Source organism: Heterocephalus glaber, unplaced genomic scaffold, assembly GCF_053883595.1.
Source record: "Heterocephalus glaber isolate CG9 unplaced genomic scaffold, H.glaber_assembly_v1.0 deba00001600, whole genome shotgun sequence".
NCBI classification, from domain to species: domain Eukaryota; kingdom Metazoa; phylum Chordata; class Mammalia; order Rodentia; family Bathyergidae; genus Heterocephalus; species Heterocephalus glaber.
In genome coordinates, this window is record NW_028258372.1 from 10,520,466 (window position 1) to 10,546,761 (window position 26,296).

Below are 26,296 nucleotides of genomic sequence, written 5' to 3' on the forward strand. Positions count from 1 at the left end.
GGACCAAGAAAACTTAGCTTCTTCGAAATCAGCTGCACACCCAAACTGAACTAAATAAGCTGTTTTAATTTAGTATCATTAAATTAAGATTCAAACTATAATAATCCTGTTTACCTGTTAGGGATACTCCATAAAATAACATTGAAGGAAAAACAGTACAATTGTTAAACATCTTTGTGATTATAGCAATGTCAGTTGTTGACTTGTTTCATGTTTCATAATTTTTGTTTCACTAAAATGTCATATTCAAATTTAGCATTTGTTCTGGAAGAACCAGGTCCAGTGTATGAGAACCGGCTCCAGTGTGCCATGAGACTGAAGGAAGAGGCAGACATATCCAATGTGGAGGGTGCAGTTTCTTGGGGTTTTATTGACAGCAATGTGGTCCTGGGTGGCCACAAAACCAGGTGAATACCTGGAATTTGAGTCAGAGATAGGAGCTTATGAAATGGTCAGGAAAAGGGACTTCATCCAAGCCAGAATGCATCTAGTTTATCTCAAGAGCCAGGCACATTCCTGGCACCAGTGTCGGATCCTAAAGCTCCATAGACCACATTAGTGGGTGTGTCTATTTATAGCATGCTCAGAAACTATGTATCGGTAGACAGGAATCCACCAGGGTTACTCAGGGGCAGTCATGGAAATTGTGACTCAAGATGGCTACCATCACGTCAAGATGAGTCCCTCCAGCTTTGTTCAGATTGTTGACTCTGGGTTCGGACTACCCGACTTCGCATCCAAACTCTACCCTTTACTTGATATTTAACCTGTAACTTGCTATCTGTACAGTTCAGTTTCCTCATCTAAAAGTGGGATAATGAGTTAACTCAGAGGCATTTTTGTGAGGATGAAATGAAATAATCCAAATACAGTTCTTAGTTTCTAATTTTAGTTGTTATTCTCAAAGAGCTATGATGTATGATAAACATAACAATTACCTTTTCTGATTTCAAGGACACTCATCTTTCTTCTACAAATTGGATTAATTAAAGGGATGAACCCATTCTTCAGGTGTGATAAGGGAAGTGGCAGGTGTCTTCCTCTTGAACGGTAACCTCAGATGGCCTGCTCTGACAGTTACCAACCGCCTCTTGGGGCTGGCAGTGGTCACTTCTAATACCGAGCTGTGTGCTGTGGTAGAAACATGTGTTTTGGTAATATGATCTTCCATTTAATTTCTGAACTACGTGTTGCCTTGGGCCATATGGTACTTCTGAAGTACAGTATCTGATGAGGGTGAATCGTTTCCCCAGGCCCCTGCACCTGAACTGTTTTGAGGCATTCTTACAGTTTTATTTCTTTAAATAAGAGAATAATTAACTACCTCTGCTCAGGAAGCTTGATGAGGGAAACATCCTCAAAATGAACGTATGGGAAACTATAAATCTGTCCGTGAGCTTTTTTCTTAAACAAAGATTTTGGAGCATCTATGCACACCAGCTATTCTTCTAGGGGTTTCCATACATTTAATTGCATGTCAAAGTGACTGATTCTGTGGATGGCTACTGCTTCCAGGAGTAACTTTACTTTTCTCCAACTAAATATTCAATAATGGTGGGTGAAAGTATAATGGGAAACTATGAGAAAGTGAAAAAAATGACAAAAAATGTGATGTTTTCCTTTTCATCCCCTATATGTGACCTGGCCCTTTTGCTAGTGTGAGCATAGCTTCCCCATTTCCAAGAGCATGAATAAGAACAGCCATAACTTTTTTTTTCTACTTTGTTCCCCCTATGCTGCAGTCCAAGTTAATTTGTGTGAGTGTCCAAGATGCGACAACCTTTGGTTATGTTGAGGACTTTGTAGATATTTTACTCTTTGTGGTGGCAACAATTTATTTATACTTAAATATGACAGGTTTATTAGCAAGAAGTCCTGGCCAAATGGGTTTAGGAATATAATATTTAACAGAATCTGGCTTAATTGTTGGACGAATAGAAGCAATTCTAGAATTAATCTAATAAAAAGTCACTCCTCCTAAATCTTCAGTATTCTTTCAGAGATAGAACTGCATCCAATGATATAAAGCCTTTCATGTAAATATGATATTGTTGATTCAATAGCCCCTGTGCTTTGAATGTATTTTTGGTATTGAGCTTGGATTCAGAGTGAACTTTTAAATCTTTTTTTGACAAGTCCCCTTGTGACTCTTAGCAATATTTGGTCAGATGACTGGTTGAGATTTGCCACAAAAGCAAAGCCTCGGAGTCCATAACACTACGTACTGACTAAGAAACAATAATTAGACACATGAATACATGGCTCCCTTTGAGACAAATTGTTCTTCTAGTTACAAAATTAAAACTACAAATATTTATTGAGCACCCACTACATGTATCATTCTAGGTTCTGGCGATAAACTAGTGAACAAGACAAGCATAGTCCCTGCTTCTATAGAGGTTATTGTCTTGGGAAAGAGAAACAGGAAACAAAAATTATGGCAATAATTAAATACATTTGTAGTACACAGCAAAATTAAAAAGCACAGGGTGTGTGAGATATGATCAAAACATATGGTAAATGCTTAAATTTTAATAAAATTATTACAGTAAAAGTCAAATTGCTATTAAACACCTTTAAAATATTCCCCCTCAATTTGAGCGCATTTATCCTATCATTCTTTTTTTTAAAGTTAATTTTATTGGTACATTTTAGGTATACAATATAATGACATTCATCATTGGAAATCTGCACCTTTACATAATCTCTCTTGGTTCTTATTTTTTCCCCATTCCTCTGCCCTCCCTTCAACCCCTCCATCCCCCCCTATTTGTAAAGGCTTTGTTTCCATTTTTCCATTTTCTCATACTAATTCCATTCCCTTCTTTCCTTTCCCCTACCCCTCCAACTTCCCCTTTTCCCCTTTTCTTCCTATTTCACGTTATCTATTATACCTTTTAGTCCTTATTTACACTTTCAGTTTCTCACACTAGAGAAACTATTCAGTATTTACACATGTGTGTCCTATTTATTTCACTTAAGAGTACCATCCATTTAGCAATAAATTTCTCTAATTTCTCATTTATTATGGGTGAGTAGTACTCCATTTAAAAAACCCCACATTTTCTTTATACAGTCTCCAGTTGGTGGGCAATTGGGCTGTTTCCAAGTTTTAGCTATTACAAATTGTGCTGCTATGAACATGGATGGACATATATCACTGTGGTATGATTCTTTTAATTCTTTGGGGAAGATCCCCAGCAGGGGAATAGCTAGGTCAAATGGGACTTCCAGTCCTAGTTCTTTGAGGTATCTCCATATTGATGTCCACAGTGGTTGCACCAATCTACACTCCCACCAGCAGTGGAGCAGGGTTCCTCTTTCCCCACAGCCCCACCAGCATTTGTTATTGGTTGATTTCATGATAGCAGCCATTCACCTCAATCTGATAAAAGCCATCTATGAAAAACCAATAGCCAATATCATACTAAACGGTCAAAAACTGAAATCCTTCACACTAAAATCAGGAACAAGATAATGATGTCCACTATCACCACTCCTGTTCAGTATGGTCTGGGAAACATTAGCCACAGTAATTAGACAAGAGAAAGAAATAAAAGGAACAAAGATAGGAAATGAAGTCAAATTGTCATTATTTGCAGATGACATGATACTCTACATAGAAGACTCCAAGAACTCCACCAAAAGTCTTCTAGACTTAATAACCAAATTCAGTAGGTAGCTGGATACAAGGTCAACACACAAAAATCAATAGCTTTCGTCTACACAAACAACAGACTCACTGAGAGAGAAATAGGGCAAACAATTCCTTTCACAATAGCATCCAAAAAACTGAAATACTTAGGAATCACCCTAACAAAAGAAATCAAAGACTTCTTCTCTGAAAACTATAGCACTCTGAAAAGAGAGATTGAAGACGATATCAGCAAATGGAAAGACGTCTCTTGCTCCTGGGTAGGAAGAATCACCATAGTGAAAATGGCCATATTTCCAAAACTGCTATATAGATTCAGTGGAATACCAATTGAAATTCCAGCAGCATACTTCATGGACCTTGAGAAAACAATCCAAAAATTCATTTGGAACAAGAAGAGCCCCAGAATAGCTAAAGCAATTCTAGACAACAGAGACATGGCAGGGGGCATCACAACCTGCAACTTGAAACTATACTACAAAGCTACTGTGATAAAAACAGCATGGAACTGGCAAAGAGACAGACCTGAGGAACAGTGGAACAGATTAGAAGATGCAGAAATGACTCCAGACACACTCAGCCATCTCATCTTCAACAAAGGAGCCAAACACCCTCACTGGAGGAAAGATAGCCTCTTTAATAAATGGTGCTGGAAAAATTGGGTTTCAACTTGCCAAAGGTTAAAACTAGACTTATATCTCTTGCCATGCACTAAACTAAAATCAAAATGGATTAAAGATCTAAATATTAAAATAGAAATGCTGAATCAGCTTGAACAGAGGTTAGGTAGAACTCTTGAAGACATTGGTGTGGGAAAATATTTTATGAACAAAACTTCAGTTGCCCGTGAACTAGCACAAACAATCAACAAGTGGGATCTCTTCTTATTAAAAAGCTTCTGCACAGCAAGAGAAACCACCAGCAGTGTGAAGAGACAACCCACATTGTGGGAAAAATTTTCACCTGCTGTTCCTCAGACGAAGGTCTACTATCTAGAATCTATAAAGAACTTAAAAATAAGATCTCCCAAATTTAGAGACCCAATCCAAAAATAGGCGTCTAAAAAGAACAGACATTTCTCAGACAAAGAAGTAGAAATAGCAAATGAACATATGAAAAATGTTCAACATCACTGGTCATTCGAGAGAGGCAAATATCCTATCATTCTTGTCACTTTCTGAAGCAGTTCTCAAAGTCCTCTTTTGTGAGTGTCTTTAGTTGTGCTGTCATGTCTGCCTCGATGTTCTGAATCAATTCAAAAGGTTTACCTTTCATGGTCATTTTTGCTCTGAGGAGGAGTCAGAAGTTGCATGGTCCCAGACCCAGTGAATAAGGTGATGAGGATGCACTATAATGTTTTCAGGAGGCTGCTTTTCCAATGGACGGGGCTCCACAACAGCAGTGTATTTTTTTTTTTTTTTTTAGTTACAACACACAAAGACACTCAGCAAACAGGACTTCTAGAATTGCGTCAGAAAGTGGCAAGAATGATAGAACAAGTGTGTTCAAAGTCAGGAGGAATATTTTGAGTGGGATTAATGGCAATGTGTCTTTTACTGTAATAAATTTAAACATTCACTGCATATTTCAATAACATCTTGTGATACATGTATGTAAAATCTGAATATGGGATCCAGACTATCTGAGAGTCATAGCATGGTCCAACCTGGTCCTGCAGAAGGATAAGGAGTGAAAATTAGAGAAGATTTTCCTAAGGAAGTACCCACTGGGGAGCATAATGTCCAATGTGCCTGCGAACTGTTAGCCAGAAGGACTCTGATGCACTCATGTGTTACCTTCTGTGAAGGCAGGCAATGTATAAATGCTCATTATGGTCATCAAATGCACATCCCACAGGGCAAAGCGTGGAGCTCTGGAGGTATTGAGGCAGTGGCTCTTATGTATTTTTCGCTCCCAACAAGCCTCACCATGCTGGAAAGAGGTACTTTGCAGTTGAGGGCATGTAGAAAGCAGAACCCACTGTTGGAGGTCTTTGGAATAAGACCCTCTCTCTTATAGTTCCTGGTTACTCCATTCCCCTCTTGTTCTTTCTCAGCCTCCTCATTTCCCCTTTAAAGAATACTTTTCCGCTGGAAGGCCTTCCAAATCTCTGACTTAGTTTACAAGTACCTTAGGACTAGAACATTTTCTGGTGCCCGGACATATGTTCAATCCATTCCTTCATAAATCTTTCTTGCATGCATTTGAGGTCCCAGGCACTGCCTGGGGGCTCTAGCAGCCTGTATACCAAATCTGCAGAAACTTGCTCTGTCAGGTAATAGTAGTGCTCCAAAGGAAAACAAGGTAGGGTACGATGCTAAAATAGAGAGAGTGCTAATTAGATAGGTCAAGGAAGATCCCTCTGGTGAGCGACACTTTTTCGGAGACCTGGCTGATGTTTTGATTTGATAATGAAGCCTACTGACCTCAAGGGAGGTTTTATTTTTAGTTGTGTATTGCCTTTCTCAGTTGCTTGATAATATACTTCTGATTGCAGAGAAAGAACTCAGAAAAGGAGAGAAAAAACAAGAAGTAATATTGCTTACATGTACTTGCCTCTTGAATGCTGTGCTATGTTTTGGAGGAACAGAAAAATTTTAGTTAGCAAATAGTGTCTGATTTAATTATCGACTTACTTTTCATTTAGTTTTTTTAACTTCTGAATTTGGAGTGCAAAGGTGTGGGTCTAATGAAGAAAAATCAGTGTAACTTTTCATGAAAAATCACAAAAATTAAATGCAGAGGCCAGGCCTGCTGTAATCCCAACACTCAGGAGGCTGAGAAAGGAGGATCCCCCATTTTCCAGGACAGTTTAGGCTACATAGTGAATTTCAGACCAGTCTGAATAGAGAGAACCTGGCTCCAAAACATTAAATACAGATAAATAATTTAAAGACAATTATTGAATTTAATGTTTGAGAATTTTTAAAATGGATGTCAGTGATGTGATTCTCTTTGCCTTACAGGTACTGCTGTTGATTGACATTCAAGTTTCCTACATCAACACCAACCATGAAGACTTTATTGGCTTTGCAAAGTACGTGAAATAATTGATTGTCATTGTCAATTCCTGCTGGTTTGTATAGAACACACACACTAAAGCTCTACTATAATTCCACCACCTGTTGAAAGTACTGTCTCTACTTATTTAGGTCTGGACTCCAAGGCCAAGGGGCAAATTACTAATCTCTCAATCAAGTACTATAGTTAGCTCTGTTATAAAGCATTTGAAGACTTATGTTCTAGATACTCATTATTTCTGGAATACAATCTGCAGTTTGTACTTGAACTCTCATAGATAACAGTAACAGCTGTACATTTAAAATTCATTTGAAACAATGTCTCACATGAATTTGAAGTATCAAGTACAAGTCATAGGATACAAATTGTTAGGATTTCTCTAAATCAGAATGTAGAGGCCTCTAAAAATGATCCTTTGTGAACTTAGATCTAATCAGTTGGGTTGGACATTCTCTTTTTAAAAATCACATGTATATAGCTTATATATTATTCATATATATTGCTATTCTTCACAGGTATTGTCATATGGATATTATGGTTAGTTATTAGTATATTATTTATCATGCGATGTTTTCAGCACCCTGAATTCACTATGTTTTCTTGGAATCAATTTTTGTTTAATTTAAAGTATCATATTCTAACTCTAGTGATATTTAGGTCTTGCAAGTGGTTCCAATTTCAAGTCTATAAAATAGTCTATTTTATAAAAAATATAAAATATAAGAACCCATGTACTTCTACTGTAACTATACTTCTATAGAACAGAGACAAATAAAAAATAAAACATAACAAATGTCAGACTAATTTACTATTATACCTTGATTTAGGAGAAATAGATAAACGGACCAAGTGATTGAACAGTGGTCTGGGAAATTATAGGAATGTTTTAGGGGGAAAATTCCCAATTACCCAACATAAATTATCTCAGTCTAATCTAGGCTATTTTGATGCCTAGCTAGTAATGTAAATATATTTTGTACCTAGTAGTTATTAGTGTTGAGTAGTAAATTAGTTTTCCTTGATCACTTTCTGTCTGTGTAGTATGGATGTACTTGTTAGAAGACAGTGATAAGTATGTTTCCCTGGCTACCTACTCCATCTTCTAGGTAGGGATTGGCCCCCAGGACTTCACACAGATCTGTCCCCTCCCCCTGAGCACCCATAACTCTCACCATTTGCACTGTTCATTTCCTTCTGCAAAATGGCACCGACTCATATGTCCTCTTGTCCCCGGGTCTGGAAGGGTGATCCCAGAATTCCTTCCAGACCTCCTCACGATCAGTGAGCACCAAGAGGCCTATGCTAAATTCTACTTCGGTTTCCATGAGAGGAAATAAAGAAAAAAGATGTTGTTGCCTTTTGGGAGCTTGCTTAATAATTAAAAAGTATAGGGGAACATAGGTAACCATTTAAACTGGAACATTGGCTACCTGCTTCGCTAGCCTCTTTGAGGAATTTAAAAGACAAATCCTTGAAAAATAACGGGAATAGTCCCTTTCATGTTTATTTTTATGGATCACAAGTGCCAGTTATAAAAGCGTAGCAGATGTAGATTTAAACTTGACACAACTGCTTAAAAGTGAAAAACACATTGTATCGCTGCCTTGTCATAGTATTTCAGTTCTGGAGGAAAGAGAGAAAAGAACAGATTCCTTTGGGAAAAGTCAAGTTTTTAATGTATTTATGTAATCAGTGCCACAATTTAAATTTAAACAAAGAGTTGCCTATATTCTTTTTGAAACTTTTTCCCCCCTGGATTACCTTTTTTTTTTTCCTTTTGTGTTTTGTTTGTTTGTTTGGCCCTCTCTCTTTCATTCTCTTCCTTCTCTTCTTTCCTCCCCTTTCTCTCTCTCTCTCTCTCTTTTTTTTTTGGTACTGGGGATCAAACTCAGACCTTGCGCTTGTGAGGCAGGTGCTGGAACCACTGAGCTAAATCCCCAGCCCTCTCTCTCTTTTTAAGATAGGTGGGATAGAGTTTAATTCTTTCCTAGTAATTCAGTATTTTCTACCCAGGAGCTGTGGAATTGTAATAGTATATTGATTTCTATGTTCTCAAAGGCATGTGTGTTTTCAAATGTAACACTTTCAAACAGAATTTTGTTACAGTTTCCTTGTAATCCAGGTAACTGTTCCCATTTAGTAAAAAGTGAGATAGATTATGACCCTTTGTGATGTTGGGGAGAGGAAAAAAATTCATTGTTAAAATTGTAGAAATCCAACAACTTTGTATATTTCTTTTTTTTTTTTTTCCTTGCATATTTCTTGTCTCATCTAAACCCTCTGAAGGACTGATCTGGGAGTCACAAGTCTGGGCATTTTTTCTAGGATTCTGGCAAGGCATTTAGCTTTCCCATATCTTAATATATTGATTTATCAAATGGAATACTAAATAATTCCTGTATTATATACCTTTCAGTGTTGTCGGGAGATCAAATTCCTGAAGTTATGAGGACATACTTTAGAAAACTGTGATGTAGTCTGTAAGAATAAGAGCCCGTCTCTGTCTCTACACACACACACACACACACACACACACACTCACACACACTCACACACACATTTGGTTTCTAGATGCACCATTTTATGTTGTAATAAAACATATAATGACTAAAATACAGTAGGGTAATTGCTACTGGATTTTTTTAGTTGCTAATATCATCTCCAAAGACAATGTTTTTATTTTTGATTACCATATACTAATTAATGGGATTCAGTGTGACATTTCATTACGTGCATGTATCGACTCAAAGTGCTGATCAATTCCAACCTCCCTTTATCCTGCCTTCCCAACCCCTAGTATTCATCATCAAAAATGATGTTTTGCACCAAGACTCAATCTCCTATCCATTTGTGTGCTGAGTTGAAGTACATTTAACTGTGACATGTGATAATTATGAAAATGAGGAAATGCTCATTTCAGAATCACTTTGATGGGTTGTGGTATTTGCTATGCTTTTAAAAATTAAAAAAATATGGTTGTAGCTGTAAATTTTAAAGTTGGCAGGAATGCGGTTCCCATCAAGGAAGAAAAGTCAAGCCATATTTGAAGACAATTATGTAAGTATTTTTAGTCCCAAAGATAGAAAATTAAAATCTAGGGTTGAAGAAAATGAGCATTTGTTTCCTGAGATTTTTTTTTAGAGAACTGCCAGAAGAGAAGGGGACACCTCTCAGATTTATAGGGTGGTGATGGACATAGTATTTTACATATGTCATTTGTTTTAAACTGGGATGATTTCTTTTGTTCTAAAACTTTTTTTAAGGGAAATCAAATTTCTAAAATTAGATCAGTAGAATGTTTAGTGTCAGAGTAGCGTTCAGGACATCTCAAAATTCTTTTCTACTGTAGAATTTATTCTGCCGTGCTGGATATGTGGAACTTCATTTGCCGTCTCTCAGTTGTTTGTTACACATGGACCGTAAAATATGTACCATGTGTCATATGTCCAAGTGTACTCTGCTGTAGGCTTTGGAATTTCCTGACATTCAAAAGCTTGGTTGTATAACTATAATATATAGTTTCTGAACCTAAAAATTCAGTATTTCAGAAGTAAATGGCAACTTTTCCTGTGACTTAAGGATTTTAATTTGTCATTTTTCACTTTTGGAAAAAAACCCCAGTGTTATATTTTCTAACATATCCAGTTTTCACTATATAAGAAAATAAGAATGAGTCCAGTGGTTTATTGTTTATTTTTTCACGTCCCCTCATTCTCAGCAATCCAGCTATTTGAAGAGCAGTGCAAGCTTGTTAGCTGAATGCCTTGGGAAATAAAACTGCAAATTCTTGTGCTTATCTTCATTTGTTCCATGACACAATTTGCCTCCTGAGTTATAAGATTTATGCAGTCTAGTGGTTTGAGAGAAAGAGGGCGTCCAGATAGAGGCTGTTAAAGTAACGTCTCTATACCCTAAGCGGCACGCCAAGGTCTGTTTGTTTTTCGATCTGCTGAGTAGGTCTCAGCACCTGTTTTCTCACAGTGGAAATAATCCCGCTTGCATAGTTCAGTTCTTGTTATATGAGCACCATGAAAATTGTGTGGGTTGTAGAGTTCGTTGTATCTACTTCCCGATCTTCTGAGGTGCCTCTGTTGCCGTTTTACAAAAAGTGTATTTGAATCTTGCCACCAGTTCCAGAGCAAGCATGATCTTTCCCTTTCCATTCTTCTTTCATGCTTCCCTAACACAGCATCAAAATCTATTATAACGGTATTTCTAGTTCCCGTTCTTACAGAAGAGTGTTCTCTGTCTGATAGAATCCAAACGTGGGTATTAGAGCATAACAAGATTCTTCTTTTGACTCACATGCAAGTTTAGCTATTAAATACCTGGTTTCTCACTGGGATTATTATCAGGTAGAAATACAAGCCTGGGCGACTTGAAAGGGCATCAATAGCATCACCTATTCAAATATGTTTAAGAATTTTAATATTCAAAGAACCGTTTTAAAAATAAGTAGACTTCCATGCTCAAATCTATTATTTTGAACTTCATTTTCATTTTGAAGGTGAATCTTGGGAGATGAGTGATCCCTCTTTCATAGCCATCCCCCTAGTTCTGTAAGATTTTCTTGAATAATATTTAGCCTGAAATTTCTATTGACAGAAGTGACATCATTTCTTTTCCCTTTGCCTCAATGTGATTGGATGAGTCAGACTTATACATGGTACTCTTGGGACTCTAGGAAGTGTGCATAATCTTGGAGTAATACTAAAAAAGCTACATTTCTCCACAGCAGTGTTACTCAGTAGAACTTTTTGAAATAAAGAAAATATTTTTTTAACCTGTGTGGTTCAGTATAGTAGCAACTTATTGTATGTGACTGTTTAGCAGTTGAGGTGTGGCCAGAGAAATGGAGGAAATGAAATTTTAATTTAAAGTTTTAAATTTTAATTTAAATTAATTAAAGTATTAATTGCTACATCTGTCTACCATCCACTGGATTGGACAGCACAACTCTCAGTCTTCTTTGGGAGCTCTTTTTCCTCTGTCCATGGCTTAGTAACTGGGTTTGTAATCAGTGCTCTTCTCTAGATGTCTTCTTTTCTCACTCCCTGTGTTGTGCCTGGCTGATCTCACTTGCTCCAATACTTCAGTTACTAACTTTATCTGATGACTCTGAAATCTCGCTCTCTATCCCAAAACCTTTTCCTGAGGTGGGCACCATATTCAGCTACCTACTGAACATCTCTGCTTGTGTACCCTAAAAGCCTCAACCTGATAGTCCCCAACTGCACTCATCGTCTGCTTTTATAATTTCCACCTCTTCCCCCTCTCTGCAGATGCTTAAACCAAACAACTGGATGTCATTCTGCACTTCTTGTTCTCCTATCAGTGCCTCCCTTCATCTTTACCAGATTCCTTTGACTCTTGCCATAGTAGGTTTTGGGTTTGTTTATTGCTTTATACCATCACTGACATACTAAAGTGGGTCCTCTCTTACTTTGGGTTGCTGCACCCAAATCTCTGCCTCCCGTCATGTTCTTTCTCACTCCTTCTGGGATTCCCTATTATTTTTGGAATAAAGTCTAACCATATTAGCATGATTTCCAAGGCCCTGTATAATCTGTCTCCTGCTTGCCTCTTCTACCTATTCTATTGCCATTTTTCCTTTCTACTCCACTCTCTGACGTGCTATAGCTAGTTTGGACACTTTGGGATTTTTTAATGTACTGTACATATCTATGATGTGCTTCTTGATAAACACTGATAGTTTGGTTATAAATAACCCTCACATCAAAATACAATTCCATAAATATTTCTTAAAATACGACCATGCACCTTGTGCTTGGTGATGTCAGTAGTGAGAGAAGTAGAAATACCAAGTTTGATGCAATATTCCATCAGCTGTAGATGTTGTTGGAGGGGAGATAGAGGCCTAACTATCAGAGGAGCCTGTTTATGTGATGCAGGCACAGGAAAGGCTATGGGAGCTCATGGGCAGGAGAGATACTGGAGGTTTCTAAGAAGGTGTAATCCAGAAATGGCAGTTGATTGGACTTTGAACACTGAACAGGACCCCAGCTGCCTGCGAGAGGTTGCCTTCCTGTCCTCCCTGCTTTATAGTCAATACTTCTTATTTTGGGGAGGTAATTTTTATAAAAGAATACTTTGATCATGGCATTTGCTGGCTTAGACACATTGACTACTGTCTGCTACCTACAGTGTACTAGCCAGTCTTTATAATTAGCCTCGGCATCCAGTTGTTCTAGTAGATGACTTTAAGGTCATTTATAAACCTGAATCTCTGATTATATAATTCTGCCATAATAGTTTTACTGTCCACAATTTTCCTACATACCTTATCTTTCTGCTTCTGACTTTGCCAGTATCATTTTATTCTTGGAATGCAGTTGGTTTTCTTCTTGTATTAACATTTATCTTTCAAGTTTTCTATGAAATCTCACATCACCTCAAACTGAAATGATATTTCTTCTTTCTGAAAATTCAAAGCAATTACTATATATAGGGCTTATTTGATAAATAATCACTGCCTCCTTGATATACCCTTCTGTTATGTCTTTTTGTTGTGTTTGCTCATGGACAAAGCTAGAAGGGAATATGCACACAAATTTTTGAGCAGAGGTAGCATGGTTGTGATTTCTCTGTCTTCCAATGTACTTATTTTTATTAAAAATTTTTTATTATACACTCATTATGTCTCAAGCATAAATCTAATAAATCTAATTTGGTTTTGTGTTTTAGTCTTGTAGCAGAGTCTTCCATGGTCACTTGTGTATAGTACGAAATTATACAATTAACAAATACACACAATAAAAAATTACGGGGTGATTATATCTTGTATTTGAAATGGAAGCAGTTTTATTTCATTCTGTTATATTCTCGTATGCTCATATTAAATAGGTCTTATCCTTTACTTGTTGTATTTTGTATATGTATCTCTTCACCTATACTAGCAAATTGTAGGTTTCTGATACATTATTCATATTTATATTTTCTTCCAAGATACCATGCTAAGATTTTTGACTCAAATTAAAACATTATATATGGGTATATTTTATAATATTGCTGAGATAACCAGTTAAGTGTCTGTATCCAAGAATATATCCAAGGGTTTAAATTAACTTGCAAGTCTTTAGATGTTTTTCTCATGAACATTTTCTTAAATAAGTACTTTGAAATATTTTTAGTTTGTTACCATAACAGAAGAATTATAATAAAGGCTGTTTTCTAACTAGATATTTTATTTTATTTTATTTTATTTTATTTTATTTTTGGTACTGGGGATCCAACTCAGGTCCTTGTACTTGCGAGGCAAGCAGTGGAACCACCGAGCTAAATCCCCAGCCCTAGATTTTTTATTATGTTATATGTGAAGTAACTTTAAGTACCTAAATATATCAAAAACAACAGTATGTTTGAGTTTTATGGGGCCAATTGCCATAAGAAGATTATTCTTTGGGTACAAAGTAATAGTATTTTAGTGTTTATTTTAACTGTAATATTTGAGATTGGCTCATTCTCAAGTTGCCATGAAACTGTTTCTCTTTATGCATTGTCTTATAGGTGGTAGATCCTAAAATGCATTATTTTATAGATGGAAGCCTGTTAGAGGAAGTTCTCTTTATCTGGTGTTACTAACAAGCTTCTGAGAGGAACTTTGCATCTCAAGGCATCTTGGATATAAAAGAAACTTAAGAGGCCTACAGGTGTACTCAGTGATAGAGCATTTGCCCAGCACATTCAAGGTCCTAGGTTTGATCCCCAGAACTGGACCCCCCCCCCAACCTAAGAAACAATCCAGTTCCCTACCCCTTTTCTGCATATCACACTGTGCAGCTGAGAAACTGCTGTCCATTTAGGTCAAACTCTGCCTAAGGCAGCACAAAGAATCATCAACACACTCTGTCTTTGGCTTTATATTCAGCTTGTTTTCTTATGTGATTTTAAGGGGACCTACACATAACTTTAGAGTCTCGGTAATTTGTCCTAAATAAACACCTATGGGCCTGTAACAGTTTTGAAGTTATCACACCTAATCAGAGTTCTACTCAAAACATCTTCCCTTAAAGAAAATCCAGAAGCATAAATAAAGTGCTAGGAAGAGATAACCATAAGCCATGAGGAAGGCAGGATTACATTTATGAAGTGTCTTAAGTGTCCCTGAGAGGAAAGCTGGGGGACTCTGGAAGGTGACAGTGGGGAAAGAAAGTGTAGGAGAGATTTTCAGCCCTGGGATGCTTCACGGGCAGCCAGAAGGTGGTGTGGGCGCCTCAGATCCTGACCGCAGACGACAGAGCGCCGCCTCTTTCACATCCTTACCTGTGCCTGAAACCAAGATTTAGATTACTCAGAGGGATGGTGGAAGATAGATGAGTTTCATTTTGATGAAAGGAATTAGACAGTTAACTAAAAACTAGAAAACTAGCAACTAAAGAGAAGGAAGAAGCTGAAATTAGTAAACTAGAAATTGCGAGAGCAAATATGCTCACAAAATGTTCCTAGTCATCAAATATGGTGTGACTTTTCCCCACCGGGCCCTGCCCACCCTCACTTGTATGTAGTGTGTGGCTCTTCATGAATTTGAGTGCAGGTGAGCAGCTTAAATATATCAGGAGAGTTTGTAAAAGACTGCTGTTCTGAAGAAATGTGTGGTATTGATTTCTGTCTTACCAGGGAACCATAACTTTCCATCCCTTTAAACAGTTGAATGATACTTTAACTTACGTCTTCTCTATTTTAGACTATTCCATTGTTTTCCAAAACAGTGACTATAAACTAGTAAGCAAGTGGACAGAGGATTAAGTATTGCTAGTCTTCCCAGAATAACCAAGATGAGTTTTATTTTTTTACATCCTTAGAGGAATCCATGGATCCACTGCAAGAAAATCTTCATCCTGTTGAAGGATAGCATAACATAGAGCTTAAATGTGTAGGCTCTGAGGTTAAATTATTAGAGTCATACTTGGCCTTTAACCCTCTCTACTCCAGCATTCCCTTCTCTAACAAGAGAGTAATAGTAACCACCCCACAGAATTGTGGTAAGAAGTAAAATCACTGATATCTATAAAGCACTTAGAATATGGTAAATACCCAATAAACCTTAACTTAATTTTCATTACAACTATTCCGTACACCCAATTACAACAACTTGTTATTGTTATTAATGCAGCAATGCAGCTTTTTCCAGGTGGAGTTGTTAACATTTTGGTCTGTTAATTACTACTAGAAATGGCATGAGTTGGTTTTGCTTCCAGAATTAAACTGACCTTATTTTTTTTTATATTAGCTGTGCCTCAGTTGTTGACTTTTTAAGGGCCTGTAGATATTTTAGTATCTGTTACTTGTTCAGAAAATGTTCTTTTGAGTTTCTTCAGTCCTGCTTTCCTTTGCTTTTCTCAGTGCTCAGCAGAGGAGCAGTCAGGTTCACAAGAAAACCACAATCGGAAATCAGGTAGGGATTGTAAAAGAGAATCACTGCATGCATGCCCTGAAGAATAGCAACTAAATCGCTCGATTGACTATTTTTTAAGTGCAAATTAATCATGTGCAAATTTTGCTTAAAATGCAGCTTTTCATTTTTTTATTTTTGCTTTTAGAGTTTTTAGACTGAACTGCATTGCTTTTTGGCTATTTTATGCAGTTAAACATATTGATTTATTTTAAGTAACTTTTCTGCTACTTGCTCTGCATTTCAAATATGACCCCTCTTGTCCTCACTTGCTTGCTTCCACGACCCTTAAACTTAACGCTGACTCTGAGAGTCAGTTCAAGGTTAAAATATGGTGAGTAGTTGCATGAGCTTTCTGGTGCCGCTGACTAGTTCACACGTTTGCACAGCTTGGTAACAGTGAAGGGACAGCTCATGAAGGAGGCATTGGTGGATTTAACCTCTGCCACACTAAATTCCTGGTGGTAAATGAAGATGTTCATTCTTATGAAGATCATTTGATCTTTGGAGTTTTTCTGTTTTGGGGCTGGCCAGCTGTCTCTGACTAATAGCGCTCTGCAGAGATTATATTAACCCTGGCAATTTGCTGTTTCTTTTATGTTTTATGTGATAATAAATATTTGCATTGTTATTTCTTTTCAAGTCAAAACAATGATGCTTTTTTTAGTTGTTTTTTTTTTTTTAAATCCAGAGGTACAATTATTGAACAAATTGAAACCTCTGCTCTAGATTTTTTTTTTCCATTGTTTTGAAAGGAGAAGAGGTAATAACAGACTTTATTTTAAAAACTTTTTTTCTGAACTAAAGCATATAATTCTTTGCTATTTCAGGGAACCAATCTTCCGCCTTCAAGGCAAATTGTACGAGCTAAGTTCTGTAAGCTTTACTGTTGCTTTTTCATTTAGCTTCCCGAGGGCACAGTTTGTCTTTAACTGATTAACTCAACTAGCGCTTGCTACTAATTTTTTTTAAAAAACTCAGGTTGTCTTGTTCATAACACCCTATCACTGAAATAAAAATCCTCTTCAGAGGGTTCATCCCTTCACTGCTAATAACTTGCTGTGATTGAAAGGTATGAACTAGTAAACTCTAAAATGCTGTAATGATAAACCCTTAACACTGTGGGTGCTTCAACATTTCTCTAATTTTAATGGGCCTTAAAATAATTAAAATCATTAATGATCTTCATCTCTGTCCTTTTATTCTTTCTTGTTCTGAGGTGTAAGCCTTTCTCTTTCTTTCATTGATAATATTTTCAATAAATGTAGACGATGCTTCTAAAAGGTGGGTAAATATTGAATGTCTTATTTAGCTGTATTTGCTGATAAGCCTTCACAATTTCAATTATTTGTATTTACTTTATAAAATAATAAAACAAAAAGCCAAATTACATTGATTGACAGTTTATATGACTATAGAGTTAAATATTTTAAAACAGATAATATATCTTAATTTTATAAAGTTATAAAGATGCTATCAAATGTTTAACATAAGAATTTAGAAAATAATTATGTTCTGATTTTTACTGTGGGTCAAGCAAGATCTTCCTTCCAACAGTGCATGAATTGAGAATAAGATTGGAACATGGGCCAGTAATTGGCTCTGTGATGTTTTGGAAGAAAAAGCTTTGGGCCTAGACACTCCTGGTTTCAACTTTCATTCTGCCACTTAGGAATTGTGTGGTTTTGGGCAAATTGAGCCTGAGTTTGCTCAGTTATGTGACGGGAAGAAGAGGAAATATCCCTGCAGAATAGTTATGACAATCAAATATCATATGCAAAATGAATTTTTCAGCCAGTACCAGAGAAATCTTCTATAAAGAGTAGAAACTTTGCTCCCAGCAAGTAGGTACTTTTTCTTGAAACCTTAGGAGAAAAAAAGTTAAGTATAAGAAAATTATTAAAAGTTATAAAATGAGAACAATAAAATACTTGGAAAAATTAGAAGTTATGATAAATTATTCTGATGTCCCCAATTCCTGGATTGTTGCTGAGTGTGCTGCAAAGAATTTATGTATAAAAGTTTCCTCATAGTCAGAAGCATCTCTAGTCCATAGAAGTAGGTATGTATGCAAATAGCAATAATGTAATGGTGTAAATGTATACTTTAAATGATATCTGAAAGGAAACTTGGAGAAGATTTCCATTATATAACTTCCAAATACTAAGATCATATTAATCATGTTTCTTTGACTTTACTTTTGCTAAGTTCTTCAAAGCCCACACATTGTAGAAGTTTTATAACCCAAGACAGTAGAATTGGGTGAAAGTTATACTAGAATATAGAGCCCATATGCAAAACTTTTAGGGTCAGACATGCCTTTAAGGTCAGAATTATTTGGACTTTGGAAAAAACTACATTTATTATGTTATCTATTACTCAACATTCCTGTAGGGTCAGAGGAATCACCCTGTAATTAAACATTTTCTATTTCTATAGGGAAACAGTCACATCAAATGAACTAAATAAAAGATACAAGTCCTCTTACATCAGTTCAGGTTTTGCTGCCAAATTTGTTAAAAAAACAAGCTTTGACTTTGAGACCAAAACATTATAATTCTGCATATCTTATTTTCCAGAATCAAATATAATAATTTAGACCCAATATGCTATATTTTATGAGGTCTTTTTTAGTTTTTCTGCTTAGTAGAAATGAACCATAATGAATTGAAATTATTTCTTTTTAATGAATCACAGTATCTAATGTTGACTTGGGTTTGTATGAAAACAGTTTTGCCTGTCAGGATGGCCACAGCCAGCAACCTTGGAGTCCAGGCTTTCAACTGATGCTGGCTTTTAGTGTTGGTAAAGATGGAAGACCTTGCAGTACTCTAGCAAGTGATCCATCTTCTTATCCTGTTAGGACTCCTGGTTGTAAGAGATTATTGAATAGCATCTATTCTGAAATGTTTTAAAAGGACTTAAGGAAAGAAAAGTTCCTCTTTAACGTATAGCTCTCATTCATTTTTGTCTACATAGAAATTAATAGTTTCACAAATTGTCAGCAAATGCACATGGGTGCACACACGCACACACACACACACACACAAATGTGCACAAAATTCACCCAAAATTGGAGTATTCAAAGTTTAAATTAAGGCTTCATTCATCCCTCTACTCAGGAAATATGCATTCAGAACCTCAGTGTGCCAGAAAACAGTGGTGGGTGTTTAAAGCCATTCTTGGCTCTGGCCTTGGAAGCTCACAGCCCAGGAGCTGTCGGTAGCTCACTGAAGTCTTCCGGCACCAAGGCTAGCTCCTTTGAGCTCTCAGTCTCATGGAAGCATGGAGACTGCAAGAAGTTGGCCCTAACCCTAGAATCCAATTACCCTCTCTCTCTCCAGTGTCTTGCACTATCACATTTCATTATTTGAAACATTGTTTTTTTTGTCTTTCTTTATAAGAATCCAAGCTCTATTAAAACCACTTTTTGTGCTGCTGAAAGCAGTGAGGTATCATTGTTAAGTTTTTGAGTATAATCCTGTCCACAATTTAGACAGATATTCTGCCTGTGGAATGGAGAATGGCTTTGAAGAAGAGCAGAGACAGAAGAAGACCAGGGAGGAAAGAGGTTACGGTGGATAAGAGATGATGGTTGATCTGGGAAGGGGTATTTGTATGGGTTTGAGGAGATGCTGATAAACTCAAGAGCTATTAAGTAGGAGGGATTCAAAGAATCTTTATGAACTGGAAGCTTGGCAGAGGGTTGGAGATTGCAGTTCAGCCTAGCTTTCTCTTTTAGGAACAGATAAGATAGTGGTGCTCTTCATGCAGAAAGGAACATATTGAGAAGGTCAAATTTATATCCAAAGTCAGGAAGAATAGTATTGTTGAGTCCCACTGGGAGATTAGAATAAACTGTCCGGCAGGGAGAGAATTATTTCTTCAAAGATTTTACAGACCCATTAATGGATTTCCAATAAAGAAGGAATATCATCTGACTTTTATGTTAGCAAGATCTAGGTGTCAGCCACATAAAATAATTTGGAGGAATAAAACTACAGATACAGAATTTGATAGGAATTTTTGGAAGTAATTTAGGTGAGAAAAATACAAATGTTTGTTGCTGGGCGTATGTAGGAGAAAGGACAAATTCAGAAGCTATTTAGCAGATAGAATCAGAAGGGCTGTGAGTAGTTGTTGGAAGGTTAAGCCATCCTCCCAGGGTTATGGCTAAGGGGACCCACTGACAGAGGGAAGTGCAGGTGAATGGCGAGTAGTCTTAGGGAAGGTGGGAAGGGAAGGTGCTGATTTGTTTGTGCTTACTGGAGACCTCACTAGATTCCGAGATTCAGGACTCATGCAGATTGGAGATATAAAAAAGACATGATAGTTAAAGGATGATGACAAAAGAACTGGAACAGAGTGAGGAACTGTAAAGGAGACCAATAAGTAATGAATGAGATAGGACAACCTGGAGGTAGGTAGGAAAACTCTTAACAGGAAAGAGTATTTCCAGGGCATAATCAATAGGATCAGATATTTCTGGGCACTCAAGAAACTTGGGGAAAGTTGTCAGGTGGTTGGACTGGTGTATTGTAGTGTTGGGGACCATCTAAGAGTCTAGTGAAATTAACAGCCCTCTTAACTTTGAGGATTGTTCTTCTCTTCTACAGCTAGAAGGTGGCATAAACCTGAGAACGAATAGTTTTTGTTGTTGTATAAATCAGGGTAGGTTATAACCAACACAGAATTTCGGTGGCTTAGCATAATAGAAATTTAACTCACCCTGCTATAACAGCCCAAAGAAAGTCAGCAAGGAAGGGTCAACCTGTTCCACATGGTTATTAGTGGACAGAACTTTGGGAATCCTTGGCTTTCTTCCAGAAGATGGGACAGAGATAGAAGCTTCAGTGACAGAGGTTTTTGAGGACTAACCCCAAAGTGACACACATCTCTTCCCCTTACATCCCACACCTCAGTCACTTGGCTTCACCTAAAGGCAAGGCAAACAGGAAAATGTAATCAGAGCTGATGTTCAGGAAAAAGAAAAGACAAAAGGTGATGGTGACTAAAAGTTGAAATGGATAAACTAAGGCCATGGGGATTTTTCTGAAATCAGAAAAAGTATATACCAGGATTTAGAGAAAGGAGTGATGAGGTGGAGGTTTGAAGTTAGTGAGTGAGAGGTTGTCTTCCAGGGTTCAAGGGGCAAGAGTGTTGCTACTTGAAGGCCAGAGGTGTTACTGGAATCTGAGAGTGCAGACACTGGAGGAGGAGCACAGGGGATAGCCACCCATATTTAAGGAGCATTGTTTCTTCAGAACATATGGAGAGCTAAAGAGAAATAGGGATGAAATCTCCTAGGCTTTAATATGTTAGTGATGAGGAGGATTGATGTGTCATTGACAAAGCAAATAACTCATTCCTTTAGCCTCCAGTGTATAGAACAAGAAGACGCTGCTGACATGCTCCTTGGCTCCAGACTGCACTGAGCTAAGACGGTATAACTGAGGGCAGGAATTCCTTTTGGCAGGAAGGAAAGCAGATGCGTGCACACACCTGTGTTTGGTACCCCTTGCTCCCAGGCTTATTATCTGTTTTGTTTGCTACCATAGTCACTACTGCTCTCACTTTAGATTGGAGTATGGAACTTGACTTTCGTAAACCTACAAATCTCCAGGTAACTGGATGACCAACTTTTTTGTATTGTAGACTCCAGGAAAAAAGATTTTTTTCTATAAAAACAGTTTTTTGCCTCCTCAATTTCTGAAAACTCATTTTAGGAAACTAGTATATTAGAACCTCCCACATGTCTCAAAAATTGTCAACGCATACCAACATCCTGAAAATTTCCTGCTAGATCCCTTAGCTCTTCCACCTGTGGAAACACATTGCTGGAGTGCAATGTTAAAACTGGTGAGCATTTAATTGGTTATTTTACAACTGGTCACAAAAATTGGCAACTTCCTAGCCTCAGAGGGTTCCTCCCAGCCCTTCTCTTTCCTTTTTTCCTCTCACCTCGGTGTACCTTTTGGGGGTCCGTCACTTGGAACCTCACCTGACCTCCTGGTATGGCTATCTACATTATTTAGAATTTTTTTTTTTTGGTACTGGGGATTGAACTTGGGTCCTTGTGCTTGCAAGGCAAGTGGTGGAACCACTGAGCTAAATCCCTGGCCCTATTTAGGATTTTTTCAGATGTAAATTTCAGAAAACCCAAAAGACTGTTAAAAAAAAAGAATTTATTAATTTACATAATTAAATACTTCAGTGATAGAATTAAGCATTGTTTAATTCATAGTTTTGATACAATTAAAAAGTAACTTCTTTATTCTGGGCTCTACTTCTTTGCTGTTTGGCTCCATTCTTGGGCCCCAATGCCATCAGTCCCCAGGGGGATTTGCTTCCCAGTGTGAATCCAGCAGAAATCAGAGAACCTTTCTTCCACCATTTTCAGAAAAACTCCTGCATTTGACTCTGATTGGGCTGGATTGGATCATGTGCTCGTTCTGGAACCAATCAGTGGCCAGAGCATGAGATAGTGTATATTGATTGGTGTAGGCAGATCATATGGGACGGTGCTGGCCCCTTATCAGGTCACAGGGCATGGAGATAGGCTTTCTCTCCACCTGAAAGTTGATGCTCTTTTTTTTAAAAAAAATTATTAGAACATGTTTTCAGTGGATAATGATTACATTCCTTGTGGGGAGTTGGTACATCTTAATTCTTTTTTCATCCCCTTACCTTCTCCTCCTCCCTCCCCCCATCTCTGGATCCTCCTCCTATTTGAGAAAGATCTTTTTCCCTTCTTCCTATTACCTATCTTTTATTTTGCTCTTTATTTGTATTTTGGATTTCTCATATAAGAAAAACCATGAGATATTTAAGCTTGTGTGTCTGTCTGATTTATTTAACCTTGTGGTCTAAAGGTAGATCCATTTTCCTACAAATGACTCAAGTTTATCTTTCTTTATGGCAAACTCCATTGTGTATAAATACCACATTTTCTTTATCCATTTGTCTTTTGTTGGACATATAGGCTGTTTCCAAGATTTAGCTATTATGAGTTGTGCTACTATAAACATGGGTATGTATGTATCACTGTAACATGATGCCTTTACCTCCTTTGGGAAGATACGTAGAAGAGGAATAACTGGGTCCAATAGAATTTCTAGTTTTATTTTTTTGAGGAATCTCCATTCTGATTTCCATAGTAGTTGTGCCAGTTCACATTTCCACTAACAATGTAATGCTCTTGTTGAAAGAAAAGAAGAGGGATGTTGGAGAAGGTGCACCAAAGATTGGTTGGGACTTGTGTGGTCTTCAGATCAGTTTAATTTGAAGAATGGGCAATTTAATTTGAATAACAGGATTCTTACGCATGTTGCTATCTTAAAGGAATATAAGATAGTTAATTCCTCATTATTAAAACCTTCTGGTTAATTTATTGGTTAAATTTAATGACTCTGCCAAATTCATACTCTGACTTTCCCCCTCCTTCCCCTTTCTTTTTAAAAACAATTCTGTTGACAATGGTACTAGGTTGAGAAGCAAATTCTAATGGTTCTTCAGACATGGGACTGAGAGTCACTGTGTGACAATCAGCAAGTTATTGAATGCTACTGTTCCTCAGGTACTAATCTGCAATAAGATGATAAGACTAGTTACTGCTTCATAAGGATTTTGCACCTATTAAATGAGATAATACTAGTTAGGATTATAAACCTAGTGCTGTATATCCATTAATTCAGTGGCTCCTCATAACAGCTCTGCAGTAGGTATCCTTATTTCAGTGTTAGAGATGAGGAAATGGAGGTATCCGAAGACCAAGTAATGTGCCCAGTGACACAGGGTATAAATGATAGCACTAGGATCTGAGTCAGCTAATTTCATTGTAGACTTTTTTTTCCTTTTTGAGATAGGGTCTCACTATGTAGTTCAGGCTGGCCTTGAACTCACTATGTAGCCTAGGGGGCCTCAAACTCGAGGACTGGGATCACAGGCATGCACCTCCACACTTAGCTGGAGCGTTTCTTAATCACCATGCGTAACCACTGCTTCTAATAGTTTGGAAATTGCATCAAGAATCTCACCTTCTGGTCTCAATTATGGAAAGTCATATTATTTGATCTTATTTGCTGTTATTTTTATTTTTTACTTAACCGTTTTCTTATTCTAAGTTCCTGAGATCCTAAAAAGAATAAACAAGTTTATATAAAGTAACCTGAATTAACAACACAACACAATAATACCTATTTGAATTCATTTCCTTTTTAGCCCTTAATTCTATGAAAATATCTCCAAAAGGACCCATCAATAGTTTATAAAACACAATGAACATAATTTTAATAAAGATGGACAAGGAAGCCACGGAAGTCACACTTAATGAAAAGTATAGCCTGTTAATTTGTTCTGCATCTTTTGAAAATCCAGAGTTTTACATGGTATAACACTTAATGTCTGCCATTTATGTCTTTTTCCAGAAAATACTCAAGAGTACTTACTGTATTTTTAAGGCCAACTTTTTCTTAATTGAGGGTGTAGAGCTTAAAAATCAGTGAGAAGAAAACCTTTTGTACTCAAAATTACCTTGAAAAATCCCTCCAGTCCTCCAGTAGGGACACACTTAGGCCCCTAGCTCAGCTGTGGGTTTTCTGTGGGGGCGAAGGGTCCTGGCCGTATTTCACCTGCAGAAAGAGCAACTTGTCAAACGGTCCATCGTGTGTCTGTAGCTGCCCTCCTCTTCTGCTTCTCCCTTTCCTCCCTCTGTCTCTTTCATTCTTTTTGACTCTTTTATTTCAATAAGAGTGATACGTTTGATTCCAAGTAAGCCAAATGCCTATATGGTTTGAAAATTCCCTGGAATTTGTATAACATTTAAAAATTTTAACACCTTTCACCAGAGAAGCTATATTATTAATCACTGTAATTTCAGAGCAAAAAGTTCCCTGAATTAATAGATGGATAACATCGTGGTGTCTTCCTGTTGGTGGACACTATAATTTTATCTGCTCCTTGATCCTGGAGGAGTAGCTTTATTCCTATGATGCCACCCCAGTGGTGGAAGGACTCCTTGTTGGTTGATGCTTCAGCCAACACCAACAGTTGCTGGTTATCTTGGTACTGGGTTGGATCCATTACAGACCCAACCCAATACTTCCCTGCACCTTACACCACCTCTTCCTGCTTCTGCTTCCATACATTGGGGAAGGTGAGGGGTCAGCTCCTGCTGTCTCCCCCATGTTCATGACCGCTTCATTGTGAGGGATTCCTCTCATTTCCACCCCTCACCAGCTGGCTCACTCTTTCCTCCCTTTGGCCACAGAGACTTGTTACTAAGTTGGTCAGGCTAGAGCTATTTGTTACCCTTAAAAAGGCAGAAGCCATGTCTCAAGTTTTCTTTACTTTTTGCTTTAAGGCTTCCCTTCTGTTGCAATATCTAGCTTGTGTTAGCACAGATAAAATTTTGAGCCAATAATTTTTATTTAAATTTCATGAGAAATACCTGATCATAGTGAAAAGGTAATCAATATGTGTAAACATACCCTTGACCTCCACCCAGTCTCGCTCACTTCCATGGGTATGACGACTGTGATTATTTTTGAGTAGCTTTACTCATCTACACACACACACACACACACACACACTTGCACACACACACAAATACATGTATACATACAGACACACAAAGACATATTTTGTAATTTTTTTAAAAATAAAAATGGACGTACACTCTACATGTGTCATACTAGAAATAATGTATTTCCACAAGGGCGAGGATTTTTGTGTCTTTTGTTTATTAATGTATCCCTAACCACATCTAGAGCCTGGTGTACACTAGGTGGTTAGTAAATATATTTGAAGTTGAACTCAGCTTATTTATTTAATGTCTTAGAGATCTTTCTATGTAAATATGCAGACAGAAGATGACAAATTTTTGTTTCCTGTGGCACGGTGTTAATGTGTCTCACAGTACAGATGTGCCATACTTAATTATATATTTCTGTACAGGTAGGCATTAGCATTGTTTCCTTTCTTTTCAAACAGCTGAACTAGTGTATGAACACACTAACCATATATGTAAGTACCCCAGTTCCAGTACTAAATAATTATATTTTACATAATTTTTGATACCTTTCTGTTTTGACTTATATTTCACTTATTGCAAGTTATGGAGCAGCCTTTCACATATTTAATAGGCATTAGTGAAATGTCAGATATGCCCAATGCCCATTTTAGGAGGATTATTGCGTTATTTTCTTTTT

At 37.2% G+C, this 26,296-nt stretch overlaps 1 protein-coding gene across 10 annotated transcripts in view; it reads left to right on the plus strand.

The window, feature by feature from the left end:
- Dnm3 (dynamin 3) overlaps window positions 1-26,296 on the plus strand; it is a 587,991-nt gene that overhangs the window by 235,585 nt on the left and 326,110 nt on the right. For 6 of the 10 annotated variants that reach the window (XM_021265417.2, XM_021265418.2, XM_087194095.1 and 3 more), the window contains 3 exons: window positions 6,622-6,692; window positions 16,040-16,091; window positions 16,919-16,948. In XM_021265417.2, coding sequence (XP_021121076.1) covers window positions 6,622-6,692; window positions 16,040-16,091; window positions 16,919-16,948 — 153 coding nt within the window. The remainder of the gene's footprint in view (window positions 1-6,621; window positions 6,693-16,039; window positions 16,092-16,918; window positions 16,949-26,296) is intronic. The other 4 variants (XM_004853428.4, XM_004853429.4, XM_087194097.1 and 1 more) reach the window with 1 other exon arrangement.